Source organism: Lampetra fluviatilis, chromosome 8 (assembly GCF_964198595.1).
Source record: "Lampetra fluviatilis chromosome 8, kcLamFluv1.1, whole genome shotgun sequence".
Taxonomy (NCBI): domain Eukaryota; kingdom Metazoa; phylum Chordata; class Hyperoartia; order Petromyzontiformes; family Petromyzontidae; genus Lampetra; species Lampetra fluviatilis.
In genome coordinates, this window is record NC_136282.1 from 6,535,276 (window position 1) to 6,550,599 (window position 15,324).

The 15,324-nt window shown below is 44.9% G+C and overlaps 1 protein-coding gene across 14 annotated transcripts in view; it reads right to left on the bottom strand.

Annotated features, from left to right (window-relative positions):
• Positions 1–15,324, bottom strand: part of PPFIA2 (PPFI scaffold protein A2) — a 350,657-nt gene that overhangs the window by 17,727 nt on the left and 317,606 nt on the right. For 7 of the 14 annotated variants that reach the window (XM_078858949.1, XM_078858948.1, XM_078858950.1 and 4 more), the window contains 4 exons: positions 12,694–12,869; positions 5,649–5,746; positions 1,893–2,068; positions 342–410 (listed from right to left, as the gene is read on the bottom strand). In XM_078858949.1, the coding sequence (XP_078715075.1) occupies positions 342–410; positions 1,893–2,068; positions 5,649–5,746; positions 12,694–12,869 (519 nt within the window). Of the gene's footprint in view, positions 1–341; positions 411–1,892; positions 2,069–5,648; positions 5,747–12,693; positions 12,887–15,324 lie in introns of all 14 variants that reach the window. The other 7 variants (XM_078858941.1, XM_078858940.1, XM_078858938.1 and 4 more) reach the window with 1 other exon arrangement.

The window sequence follows — 15,324 nt, forward strand, 5'->3', positions numbered from 1 at the left end:
ATTGAGAAAGGTGATTATAAGAGCTTGGCAAAAAGAGAAGGAGGAGGCAAAGAAGTCAGCGACTGGGTTCCAGAGTCCTCTCAACGTTTGGAGGAGTACAGCAGTGAAGTTCATGAGAACAGTGGCCATGGTAGTTGCGATACAAGAGTGACAAGGCCACATTTTCCATGAGTTCCAATGAGTCACTCGTGGGTGGCCGTTTGGTGGCACGTTGATGGCGGCTGGCCCAGCAGTGACGGAAACCATCGAGTCAGACATCGGCTGTGATCAGTGGCAGTCGCATCTCCCGGCGGAAGAAACTAAAACACGATGAGCGATTTCCTCGAGATGCCTCCTCTTACCTCTTCCAGCCGACGCTCGGTGCCCAGGGCCAGGAGATTGTTAAACTCCCTCTCCAGCACTTGCCGAGCCTGCAGCACAAACGGACGAGTGTCACCCGCGTATCCGACACAGCGTCCGTGCGCGCGTGCAGCTGCATCGATACCGCCGGCTATTGACCACTAAGTGGTGGTGAGGTCACGCTGGTGCCTGTGTCTGGGGTGCACTTTGAGGGCACGCAGGGACAGCGGGCAGGCCACGTCGCAGGCGTCTGGTTGCGTTCAAAATGTTCCAGGGTTGGAAAACAGTGGTGCTGATGCTGGTATCGCTGAAAGGATTTGAGTGTGCACCAGGGTTGTGTTTGTTTTTCCGTGAAGGTAATATAACCCTTATCTGAAACATGCTCATCCATCCACTGTGTGTGTATATATATATCTATGGCATATAATCACTAACCCCTTGCGATTGAATGAATTGTCACGGTTCAAGAAGACATTTTTTTTTCAGCATTGTGGTAAATGTTCCGCCCTCTAGTGGCTACATGGGCTATGTGCACAAATTAAATAAAGTTAGATCCCTTCATCGACTGTTGCTCAATAAAGGCCTCCTTATGACTTTGGATCATGGGGGCTGATTGACCATACTTCACCACGCTGGTGAGTGTGGCTTGTTGAAAAGGATGAGCCCAGGACCAGATGAGACATGACTCAGCACTGGCACTAACCATTGGCTTACTCGTGGCTGGGAATGGAACTCAGGTCGCCAGCTTAATATCATGAGCATTAAATACATTTCAAAAGATGAATTTTTGCATCCTTACATGCCGAATTTTTCATCACCAAATATTGTAATTCGGAGTGCAGACACACCAAGTGAAGAGACACTCGTTCTGTGAACTCCCTCCCGACTGCAGGGCATCGCAACAACAAAAAACTACATCCAGTGTCTCTTCAGGAGTGCTTGCTCACCACAGCTACAACATAAAGCCATTTAATATTGTGTGGTCTATTGAAAGCCATCGTCAAATACCTATCTGAAATAGGCTTGGCTGAATTCAACGACTTCAACATTTATACGATGCTTTTTAGAAGCAGCTGTTGATAAATACATTCTACCATGACCAGTCTGCTTGAGACCCCGGTTTAACCTTAGGTGGGAATTAGGCATTCAAATGCAACTCTGTGCTGAGCGGTACTTGGTAGCGCTGTACACGGACATGGCCGATACGAGGTAAAAGAAATTCACCGAGCTACAAACAAAGACATCAGTGGCTATATAAATAAAAATCAATACGTTTTTTTTTTAAATATATGTATATAAATATGGCTTTTTAATGTGTAAGGTCACAGAAGCAGCTACTCCAAAACACTACGACCCTGAGGAGTTAAAGATGCCCCCAGTAGCGAGTGGCAAAAAGCTCGCGGTCACAACACGCAGCCCAACCGCACCGGATAACTGCATTCCTCCTCGAGTCTCAACAAAAATTCCGAAATCTGAAAAACGAGCGGCACGTGAAAACCCTCCTGTGCCCAATCGATCCCGGGGGCCGCGAGAACGTGCCGCGGCTCCTGCACCTGCGTGTTCTGCGTGGGGATCTGCAGCGAGAGGGCCAGTGCGATGTGGTCGAAGGTGTCGTCCAGGGCGATGAGCGCCCCGTGCACGCCGCTCTCCACCAGGCTGTTGGCGTAGTCGCGCAGGCCGATCGACTGGATCCAGCGGATCACGCGCTCGTTGCTCCACACCATCACGTCTGAAACGCACGTCGCGAGCGCCACCACCGCATCCACGTGACGCTGATGCCGCGCTGCCGCCGCGACTTTTTTAGTTCAGAGGCAACGACGTCCCCGTGCTCGAGCCAGTGTGTGGGCTGTTCTCGGTCAACCCGAGCTTAAGTTGGTGTTGGATCATCCACATTACTATGTTCGGGGACGCGACTATCATCACGACAACCGCTGTTGATTTGTTGATGATTATATTCTTGGTTCTTTTGGTGAAGTCACGTAAATAGAAAAAAAAAATCTGAAACAAAAGCGAAAAACCCACGACGTTTCGATCGCAACACAAGCGGTCTTCATCATCTCCGCCTGATGAAGACCGCTCTCGTAGAGCCATTCGATCTTCTTTCCCTCGGTCACTTCAGGGTGGATTCATTGATATGCTAATTTCTCTGCTCCAGCAGCTGCCCCAGCAGACCCACCTCTCTCTCTGCACCCCCCCCTTCTCTCTATTTAAGGTCTCGACAGAGAGGAATTGGGTCTCTGTGTGTCTATGTTGTGTGTCTCTCTCTGTGTCTGTGTTGTCTCTCTCTGCTTGTGTGTCTGTCTGTATGTCTCCGTGTCTGTGTTTTGTCTCTCTCTGCTTGTGTGTCTGTCTGTATGTCTCCGTGTCTGTGTTTTGTCTCTCTCTCAAATTTAGTTCTACCTGATGACGGTTGCTTGTGTTGCAATCGAAACGTCGTATTCTATTATTTATTTTCTTTTCTTTCTACGTGACTTTACCGAAAGAGCCAGAGAGTAATTCCTGCAGTCACAAAAGCTTCAAATCAAGTTAGACCATGCCAATTCGTCACTAGTACAGCACACCGGTGTGTTGGAGAGCCAAGCCACAACATTTACAATCTGAGTTCGACGTTTCGCCAGTAATTACAACTAGCTTCAGCGGCGACAGCCAGATTCGTGGAGAAGTCCACCTGTTTCGTTCCTTATATAGAGGCGCAGATGTGTTGACCTCCCTTCTGCGTTCTTGCACAATGTGGGAGGGGGATTACTGAGGCAACGTACATAATGCATGTGCATTATGCGAGCCCTTTGAACTTGTCCTTGCTGTCTATTTTGTTTATTAAAATAGCCCTACAAACAGTAATCCCTATTGAAGTACGCTGTCCTTTGTAGGCATGCATCTAAATAATGTATTGGTTGATGATTCGCTTCCACGCAGCACTATGACGGTAGCTAGCCGAACGGTTAAAGTTATTTTGATTTCTTTCAATTTCGAAAGATTCTCTCATTAGTCTTCAACATTATCAAAACTTCAACATTATCAAAATAAATTGAGTGCCCTTGTTGGCACGAGTGTTCTGCTACTGCTGACAGTTGCATTTTGGAGAATTTTATATTTTTCTGATGTTCTTTTAGTCTCGTGCTGACCATTCGTCCTGTTTGCCCAACATAACATTTACCACACGTGCAGTTAATTCTGTACACACCTTTTGTTGATAGCTTCGGTAATACATCTTTTGTACCAGATATTAAATTCTGTATTTTATGTACCGTGCCAAATCTGACTCGGGTGTTTTGGTTTGGCAAACATCTGGCTAGTTTATCAGTTACTCCCGCAATGTACGGTATTTTGATCGTTTTAATTACTTGGGCAGTTTCAATGCTCTTATTTGATTTGGTTTTGGTATTAAATGCCCTGTTAATTTGTGAATCATTGTAACCAATCATTCGCAGCGCTTTACATTGTATTCTGTGTGCTAGACGTGTCAATTGCATCTAGAATTAAATTCCGATGTTCAAATTACTGGCATATAGAAAACCATGGCATTCATGAACATTTTTTGATCGGATTAAAACAAAAGAAAAAGGGCACGTGATGAATTGACACACGTCCACAACTAACAGAAGCAAGCTGCGTGACAACAGTGAAACGCACGCACACACGGTGTCTCCAAACACAAACGGCTTGTGAACTTATTAGGGAGATCTCAATTAGCATTTGCTTTCTCCATCTAAAGCTTGGGAGCCCTGTGTGCATGTGCTCGAGCGCAGCTTTTGCTGCTCTCTGCAACGAGGCCACTTGCTTTTGTGATCTTCAATGGCAATGTCCCCGGCTTTGGTAAGAAAAACAACGCAGCAGCAATAAACGTAGCCAACAACACGTCGCTTTCATCTCAACAGCATCCCCGGCGCATGCACAAATTTCGCTCCCACACTTTCAAAAAAACAGTGCTCATTTCCTTTGATGACACACTCGGAAGCTTTGATGCTGGGCTGGGTTAGGTGCAGTCGTACAGCTGCGGGCGTGAGTGGATAGGCGCTCGCTGGGTAAGGGGAAAGCAACACGGCCGTAAACTTTGACGTGTTTGCTGTCAGGACGATGTCACCTCTTCTCCATCTCCTGAAAAAACTTTCATCACAGGCGATGGAAGGGTGGCACTTGTGTTCTCAGATGCGCAATGGATGCACCAGGACCCGGCCCGTGACCTGAATTTGGAAATTTACATCGCCCACGCAGTGAAAAGAATCTTCCATAGTTTTTTTCATCATCATCATAAAAAAAAAACCTTCATCCTTTTCCCTTCCCCGTACACAACTTGCGAAAAATATACAAACTCTAAACCCAGTTGTTTGAACGCAAGGGACGACGAACTTAACGTTGAGGGAAGTGCAAATTAAAGGCCCAGCCAGACTGAAAAATCCATCGCAAGATCTCGGTAGCATATTTTTCAAACGTGACAAATGATGATGGTACGATGATGTTAATAAGTAATGCTACTTGCTCATAACAGTGAAATGATGAGTGCACGTAGTTCCACTGGGGAAGAGAGTTTGTGTCGTGGTCTTGGGCACAGACTGGGCGGCACCTGAATCTGTCTTTAAAAATCAGGTCAAGAGGTTTGAGCTGGCACACAAAACGAGCTGCATGAATCACTCCACAGAGCTGTTTGCTACTTTAGATGGGAAGACAAGTGAGTCGTTGGGTAAGTCTAAACATCCACACGAGCATAAGCTGAAGCTGGGGCATCAATCCATTCAACCATTCTTCACACCAAACTTAGCGAAACGCTCGATTAATTGATTTTGGAGATTCTAGATTTGAAGCTTTCGTGACTGCAAGAATTCATACTCTTAGGTTTTTTCGGTAAAGTCACGTAGGTAAAAAAAAATCATGAAAAGAAATAATAAAAAATAATAGGGAATTTTTTAATTATTTTATTTCTACTATTTTTTATATTATTATTTATTATTTATGTTTATTTTTTTTCCCTACGTGACTTGACCGAAAAAACCTAAGAGTATAGCTCGATTAATTGCCAGTCAATACAGACCATTGCACACATGTTTAGGGTCCACTTGTGTGAGGCAAGCTAGTGTACCCTGGTGGCTTATCATAGCATGGGGTAGTCGTGAACACTCAATATGCACTGCCGAGCATACCTGAAATTCTATCGCGACTATTGGTCGCAGATAAAAGGGAAATGTACACGGCTCATTAACCCGTGAAAAATGACCTGCATCTCGTTACTTTAAAAATGTCTGCAAAAAAAATAGGGAGAATCAGGCAAATTGCTTTGGACAAACGATGCGTGATGAGCAAGGAAGGCTCACCTTTCATCTCGTGTTGACTCTCTTCCCGTTTCCTTTCCAGATCTTTCCGGTCGTAATTTAATCTCTTGAGGCACATGATGCCGTACTGCAGACTTGTCCTGTATGGGGAGTGTGCGTGTGTGTGGTGTGCGTGTGCGCATACACACACATGTGAGCATATGTACACATACATTTTATGAAATCCAATTTCGTTATGTCTTTTTTGTTTGTTTTTTGGTGAAGTTTAAGACGTCAGACATGCTTATATGGGCACTGGGTGGTCAGTGGTCATCTACACTTGCAGCCCTGAGCCAAAGTGGACATTCCCCAATACTACAGCAAGGACCAAACTTGTTATACGATGCCCATAATACATTATGGAGTGATACATTTAGTTTCAACCGTCAATATAAATCCATTAATTAATTAGTTGAATATACTATAAAATATTTAGCTTTAAAGACACATGCGTTTCATTTAGGGCATGACACGAACGTGGTAAAATAGGTCACATTTAACAGAATATTACATGTTATTTTTACGTATTAATCAAAGGGCAAGTCTAAAGCCAGCCCAATGCATGGAGATAAAAACACTGCCTGGATCACAGCTTAACCAATGCACCGTCTCATCTTTGTCCTTGTGTAATGACAGTAGAGTCAACCTACGGTGTGAGTGGACTAGTGGCCACAGGAGGTAATGACAGGGGAGTCGGCCTGCAGTACGAATGGACTAGTGGCCACGGGAGGTAATGGCAGGGGAGTCAGCCTGCAGTACGAATGGACTAGTGGCCACGGGAGGTAATGGCAGGGGAGTCAGCCTGCAGTACGAATGGACTAGTGGCCACAGGAGGTAATGACAGGGGAGTCAGCCTGCAGTACGAATGGACTGGTAGCTACGGTAGGTAATGGCAGGGGAGTCAGCCTGCAGTACGAATGGACTAGTGGCCACAGGAGGTAATGACAGGGGAGTCAGCCTGCAGTACGAATGGACTAGTGGCGACGGGAGGTAATGACAGGGGAGTCAGCCTGCAGTACGAATGGACTAGTGGCCACAGGAGGTAATGACAGGGGAGTCAGCCTGCAGTACGAATGGACTAGTGGCGACGGGAGGTAATGACAGGGGAGTCAGCCTGCAGTACGAATGGACTAGTGGCCACAGGAGGTAATGACAGGGGAGTCAGCCTGCAGTACGAATGGACTAGTGGCGACGGGAGGTAATGGCAGGGGAGTCAGCCTGCAGTACGAATGGACTGGTGGCTACGGGAATGATCGAGAATAGAAACGAAGCCAGGTAACAGAAGAGGATGGTGGAGTCTGCTGGTAGAGTGAGCGGTCTAGAACCAGTGAGAAGGTTCGGGAATGGGGGCGTGGCCTCGGACCGTATATAAGGGAGATGTGCGGGAGACTCGGGGCTGTAGCAGTGGGGGTCTCCGCCTGTTCGAGTGTGAGCACGTGGCTCCTTAAATAAAGAAACCATCTCAAGACAAGTGCGTGGAAGTCGTCATGACACTTGCACTACTGCCGTTACATCGCTCTTTGTTCTTCAGCAATCCTGCCTAGAATGAAATAAATAAGCAGACAATACGCCTCCTCCCAAATCTGTCCCTCCAAATACATTAAAAAAAGTATTTTTACACAACCCATATCAGCCCCCATGGCCTTCTGGGAGTTATATTTTTTCAATAGCATTGCTATGCTTAAACCAACTCTGGTGAAGTGTTTGATGTTTATTGGCAAGGATCCTATCTATTAAATACAAGTAATTATAGCCTCTGTCTTGTGCTTTTTAAAAATATGAATACACTAAAAAATATTAAATGTTTAAATATGAATATACTTTTAATAGAATTACATTGTACTATAGCCTGAACATATGTATATAATCATTATAAAGTGATTCACTCAAGGCGGAGGAAAATCTTAATTGCCCTATGCACATGAATATTGCACATGCCTAGAAGCTGTCGTTTGGTGAATTATTAATTTTCCCCAGCATAAACTGCATTCAAATGTGCATTTAAAATCAAGGCCATATGCACCCACACACAGTAACACACGCAAATAAAATTAACACATATATTTTAAATCACACCCGACAATGATGTACAGTGTGCTGAAATAATTTCAAAACATTTCCGCCAAAAAATGTGCAACTCGGATATATTCCTCCTGAGATGTGCACATTAAGAAAAAATAGCGGCAGTTGAAAAACAGTCCTATTATTATTATTTGATTAAAAACACACAGGCCCTATTGCTTTGGTCTGAATGTAACCACTTTTTACTAAGGCAAAAAAGTAACATTCTATTGAAAATCAACGACAATTGCCTGGCAGTTCCTCGGAATGTAAGAGCGAGATTATTTTTTTCGTGTTATTGTTACGCTTGTTTACCCCAGAAGAGCCTCACCGAGTCTCAAGACTTTTCCAAGAGGGTCTTACCAAGTTCTCACATTGGGGGTGATGTTGCTGCTTTGTGTGAACCCAATTGAGTCATTTGAAGGTATATTTTCAGCAGTCCGACGTTTGGCCAATACGAGTTATTATATTTTATTTTAGTTGGCGCGACTCCCATTATAATTCTAGATTTGAAGCTTTCGTGACTGCAAGGATTCATATTCTTAGGTTTTTTCGGTAAAGTCACGTAGGTAAAAAATTAAAGTTAATAAAAGTAAAATAAAAATAAAAATCACGACGTTTCGGAGGCAACACAAGCTTCCGTATTCAGGTGGAACCGTCACAGCACGATAGCTGTATTAAGTGAGAGAAATTCCAAGAATTATAAATTTCCAACCGATGATAAGCCACTTCATTGAGCGATTCATTGTGGCCAGGTCCCGACTGAAAGAGAAATAACAGCTAAGTGGGTTTTACCTACTAAAATATAATAATTTTTGTTTATTTGTTTTTAGTGATTTGCTTACCTTTCCTATACTTTGCACTCATATCGTGTTTTTTACTATTTGTTTCAATTTTCTGACCCGCCTCTGCTGGACATCTGTGAAACAGAGTTTTATAAGCTCATCGGATTTCTCCAATGAGAGGATAGATAAAGATTCTGATTCTGAAAACCGAAAACTTGGAGGAAACTCATGCGGAACAAGGGGAGAACAATCAAACTCCACTCAGAAAGGCGCCCTAGTCGGGAGCCGAACTCAGGGCCTTGTTGCTGTGAGGTACAAGTATTACCACTGTGCCACTCAATGCTGCAAGTTGTGTGCAATTTTAGCAGGCTTTTACTTCCATTTACGTGGGACAAACGGTTTGTCTTACATGTCCTTATTTTGTAAAAACATATATGCTACGTAACATGTGTAATGTTTTCCAAATTTCAAATTCATAAATTCTCAGGACAGTCTACTGTGCAGTAAAAGCTAGATATGTGCACAAGATTATTTAAAACTAAAAACATGACCTCTGCACAAGGCTAAAACAAACGCTGCGCCGTGCGCATGTATTATGCATTAAAAGGCTGAGACTATTCCAATGCAAACTTTTTTTTACGGCACAGTTTTATTGCGCGCAAATGTGCTATTCACTTTGCACGTAAACGAAATATCTTGGGTCCAGGCTATAACATAAGCTATGATGTATTTACTCTCAAGGAACCTATGGGACCACAATGTTAACAAAACTCACGTGGCTGGCTTAGTTGCGCAATTGAAATTAAGTCTACGCGCTCCTGTATCTTCTTGCATCGTTCCTGGTTTAAGAAATCATTAATTTCCACACACTCGTTGCAACGGGTATACACTGTCCGCTCGCATGCTATGCACATGCGAGAGATCACAACCCACCTTCATACCACTCTTCTCGAGCTATTAACATGATTGTCATTCTCGTGAACTTCACTCGTTCATTTCTCCACCCAGGTGATGGACTCTGTTCACCAGACTTTCAAAGCTGGCTCATCTACCATGTGTTCCACCACCAACAACAACAACGACCGCCATTCGCCACTAAGTGGCGGTAATGTCACCCACGGCGCTTGTGCCAGGCGATGTGCACGTTGAGGCCATGTGAAGTGTTGAATGCCCGGTGGCAGGGCACGTGGCAGACCCAGGTTCCATGGGTCGACTGACTGAGATGACTGGTCGATGCACCACCTGTGTTCCACCACCACTACCAACATCGAAGGTCAAAACAAGCCTCTTTCTCTGCTTTTCCCCCATGCATCGCTTCACACTTTGGAATTCTACACCATGGTAATTTTCCACCCAAGTTCACGGATGCAGGGAGCCTGTAGACCTGTGCTTAACAAATAATGATTTATTAAATAATTATAATTTAAGACGGTGAGCAGATGACGGTGTGAAAGGGGCCCTTCGCCAGTGTTCAACGGCACAAAGAGTTGTCTCGATGCGTGTGAAAGGTGAGCATTAATTGTTTCGAGTGCCCCGGTGTTTGAAAATGGCTGGGAACGCCGAGGAGGGGAGCTTCGTCGGTAATTACGTTCTCTCCCCCTCCTCCCTTACACACACCCCCCCCCCCGCCCCTCTAAAATTATCACCTTCATCAGAATTTCCTTTATGTGCTCAGTTAGCCCATGGAAACTCAATGGAAATTGTGCCCTGGGGATGAATTAACGAGATGCATCGGTGGGAAGAAAGGTGAGATGTAAATTAATAATTCACCGCGAGATGCATTCTAATTGCTGCTAAGCAGCGGGCAGGAGTTTGTGGCCACTCGGAACTGGGCCCTCTCATAAGAGTAATGTTTTTGGACAGAGTCCCTTTCGGCACAAGCGTCATAAACCTGCGTTTGTGAACGCAAACTTGGCAAATGTACACCGCAATGCCAATTCAGGGAAAAAATTGTATCCTACATATTATTAGTATTATTGTATGCAAATGCATCTGTAAGCAAGCACACACCCCATTTACTCCCTCATTCACCCAATCACCCAACCAACTCGATCATCACCAAGGTCAATCTTATAATGAGACTATCCTGTTGTTCTCTAGAGTTATCACCTGGTAAACAAAAAAAATCTACTGAAAACTTGAACTTGCTCGCTCACTCATCTTAATCATTCACTCATTCACCATCACATTCAATCACCCACTCAATGTAGGAATGCTCTCATGGTGAGCACACTGGACTTGCAATCCAGAGGTCACCAGTTTAATCTGCCAGAACGGGAGTTGAAACAATGATCCAAGTTCCTTAAGTCACCCTGCCTCTGTCTGCTCAGCAGTACAAGTTGTGAACACCACAGTTCTTTCGGTAAAATCACGTAGAAGGGAAATAATAAAATAATAATAAATGCATAATTGTATTATCTCCCTTTTAAGTGACTTTACCGAAAGAACCAAGAATATGAATCCCTGCAGTCACGAAAGCTTTAAATCGAAATTTATCACCACAGTTATTTGACTGGACCAGCAGGTCGCACATGGTGGGGGTTACACCTCTTCGAAGTCGTTTGGCCAACGTGGAAAAAGTAGGCCAAAGTACCCTGCAGGGGGCTCTACTGTGCTCCTCCTATTGCTGGACCTTCCGCCAGAAGTGACGTGAGAGCAAGCAGTGGCAGGGCTGCAGCTTTATCTTCGTTACCTTTGACATCCACTGTGTTTACAAAAGGGACCTTTTATTCCCCCATGGAGAGGGGCAACTAAAATCTCACGCAGCTGCACTGTGATTTAGCATCCATGCGATTACCAGCGATGCGAGCAAACACATGCGCACTCCGGTGCGAATTGACACTGAGTTGACATGTGCACTCCATTGTTAATTGACACTGAGTTGACACGTGTATAGTCCATTGCGAATTGACACTGGATTGACATGTGCGTACTCCATTGTTAATTGACACTGGATTGACATGTGTGTACTCCATTGTTAATTGACACTGGATTGACATGTGTGTACTCCATTGTTAATTGACACTGGATTGACATGTGTGTACTCCATTGTTAATTGACACTGGATTGACATGTGCGTACTCCATTGTTAATTGACACTGGATTGACATGTGTGTACTCCATTGTTAATTGACACTGGATTGACATGTGTGTACTCCATTGCGAATTGACACTGGATTGACATGTGTGTACTCCATTGTAAATTGACAATGAGTTGACACGTGTGTACTCTGGTGTGAACCGACAGTCGATCAGTGAAGAAGGGGCCTTCATTCTGCTCACTATAAACTTCCATCAACTTAACAAACATCAGATAATGTGATGCATATGAAGGCGATATATGTTGCCACCTGTTGTTAACACACATTTGTTCATGGGCTGCTACTGAAAGTGTATTACATGTTAAGAATTAAGGTAAAATATGTTTTAGCCCTTTATCAATCTGTGGGAAGAAGGCCTCCCCATGCCGTGTCGGTTGTTGGGGTTGTTTGACCATACTTCACCGCACTGGTCAGTGCAAGTTGAAGCGCAGGAATTGGGCCAGGACCTGTTTAGGTTATCACTCCCCGTAATGACATGGCAAGAAATACAATTCAAGGTTGGTGGGTTGATAAAGCAGTGAATTAACAAAATAATTATTGAGGGTATTTCGCTCTCAGGGTGACGACAGTCACGCACAATGACAAATCCATGTCAATGTCCACTTTGTAGAGGAAAAATGAGCACCACTTTGTGGGAATTCAACGGTGGTGGTCCGGACTGTAAAGAGACCGGCTCCCGCCATGAGAATGTGAAATATCCACGACTGGCTCAGGACCACCGAAACTGAGATGAGCGTCACTCTCCGTGGCGTTTCCGGGTTATGCCACGGTGCTGGGAGCTTCTGCAGGAGTAAAACCTCAGAGTTTTTCGAGCAACACACGGCAGACAAACGAGGATACACCGGACAGCTATACAGCACAAACGTGAATACCGACACACAGGAGACGAGACGAGCATCGCCCCATTGCTCGCTTGAGCAGGGAGACACTTAGGCCTGCCTTTATGGCGGACAGTGAACATCGTTAATGCCTGGACAGCTGTCGCCAGATTTGCATCAACTGGCTCAAGGCGGGTGCTGCCGACTCTTCAGATATCCAGCCGCTTTAGAGCGCGAGGCAAGGCAGGCGAGTGCCTTGCCCGTCCCATGGTCTCTCGCTCACCGGTGGAAGCTGTCGACCATCTTGAGCTGGCCCCGCAGGTCCTTCTTGGTGAGGTGGTCGAGCATGCGGGCGTCCACCAGGCACTCCATGAAGTAGCTGCGGTACTGCGGCAGGCCCAGGCTGGGCAGCCACTCGTTGCCGATCCACTCGTGGTTCATGTCTCCGTACGCCAGCGTCTGGGCGAAGAGGCATGCCAGCACGCAAGCACGCACCGAGCGAAACAAGTACGCACGACACACACAGCACGTGCAGGCGCAGAGGTGGCAGGGGACAGACGTGGATGGGCATGCGCCAAGACACGCAGCCGCACGTGCACAAGCGATGTCACACGTGTCGAGTTGAGAAAGCAGAGCAACAGGAAGCGTTGAAATGTACAGAGAAGCAACACGCACACGTACACAAGCACACACGTACACACATGCACGCGCACACACACACACCATTAAACCCATCCTTCATTTCTTTTCCAAAATTAAAACATGTAGACATCGTTTAAATGCCTGCATAAATATCGTAAATACTTTCACATGTAGTTGGCTCCTCATTCCTATAGCGGCAAGATAAAGCAATAACCTGGATGTAAATAATAAATATATACACACAAACACACACACATCTTCGAGAAAGCCTATTTATTAGGGAGGTTCATCATGTCCTCATCTCATTAAGATGCTAATGTAATTTAAAATTGTTTGCGTCATGCATGCGCAGCGCTCCCCACAATAACCAGGTCTGCTGTTGACAAGTCTAAAAAGTTTGGGGCACAATTTATTAATGCAATAAAGCACGGTGGGAAATAAACTAGAAAACCAACACCATTTCTGAATTGAAAGCGGTGATTGCGCTTTGGAAATTTTAAATGCAAAATTATTTCCCAGTCTAACAAGATGCGCATTCATTTTAGAGTCTCAACTCTAAAACCACAATGACAAGTTGAAAGCAATTGGTTTTTTTTTTGGTCACGTGTAACGTAATTAATTGGCCCTGAAGGTATTTTTTTTGGTTCCAGGCTCGATTGTCAATGCATATAATATTACACACCGGCGCTCTGGGAGTTACAGCTCCACAGTGACATGAATGCACGTGTGCGCGCGCACCACAACTCTTTAGCAAACACAAACGGGACCATCGCTAACCGGGGAAAAGAAAAAAAAACCCGAGAAAAAAAATTACTTCCGACCATCTTCGTCAATAACGGTGTCTTAAAATGAGTCCGCGTCACCACCGCTCTCAGTGACCTACGCAAGTCGGGCAAGGTGAGCCCATTTCTCTCCCTTTCCCACGCCAACACGTGAGCTCTGCGTTGGGGGATTCTGCCCGCGGAAATTTCTGTGCCCCCCCCTTCCCTTTTCATTGCTCGCATTCTGTACCGGGATCTTGCCGAATAACAAAAACAATTAAAACCAAAAGCAGTGTCTTAAAATGAAATATATATGAATTTGGCGACGTTTCAAGCAACTGCACATTTCACGTGCTATGAATAAGAGCCATTGCCCAAATCGTTGCCCGTTTATATATTTGATCTTTTAGGGGCAGAGTGTTACTGACCAATATATAGGTTTTTGGGTTAGTTTTTTGTAAATATAAATGTGTTGTTAAACCCGCCACCACCCAACACAGCCAATTAGTAGGGTTTGTCACGTAGACAAAACATGCCAATTCGTTACTAGTACAGCACATGGACATGTTGCAGAGTAAACCCACAATATTTACAATTCGAGTACCGCGACGTTTCGCCGGCAATTAAAACAGCCAGCATCATCAGGCGACAGCCAGAGTAGTGGAGAAATCCTCTTGTTTGACGCTTGCGTTTGAGTTTTTGTTGTTGTTGTTCTAAATGGTGGTTGTGCACCCAATACCAACGCAGCATCACCGTGTAATTGCTATTACCTGCCTCTGGTTACCAGTCGAAGCAGATTTATTTTTTCAACTACAACGGAAACTCGAGTGCCCAAACCAATATGCACGTAATCATATGCATATTTGTAAGAGCATGAATGTACATTTTAGGAACCTTTTGCAACAATTCATTGTAATTTCTTTTTTAAACTACAGTATAATGTCAGGCCCTATGATTTATTTAAAAAATACACTTTTTGTTTTCAAATAGTATTTCTAGATTTTATTTTCAAGACCTGATATTAATTTACGTTTCATGGTACGAGGTCAAACAAGATTGAACATTACATAATTGTTTTCATAATACAAGAGAGAATGCATATATTTACGCGATCTATCCCCAAAAACCTCTATTATAGATGACATTGGTCGCGAAAGCCTACGTGTTATACCACATGTGTATTCATGCAGGTGTAGGGGTCTTACGGAGGAAATATGTGTCGAGCTGATATGTATGGGATCCTACGGGAAACTAGCACAGTGGGCGGGGCTACGTCAGTGCACGGGCAGGTGCCCTCTACGACGTCCGCGCTTCGGACGTTACGATCCCCCGGGGCCCCACCCCTCAGGGAGGGGGATGTATAAAAGGGGAATGTATCGGGGGGCTAGAGAGAGTTGGGGTTAGCTAAGAAGAGAAGATGGAAGACGTCCGAGATAGAGCCCTGGTCTCCCCCTGGTACGCCGTCCTTGTCAGGACCGCGCAGGCTCGAGCCAGTGGCGTGGTGCCAGAGC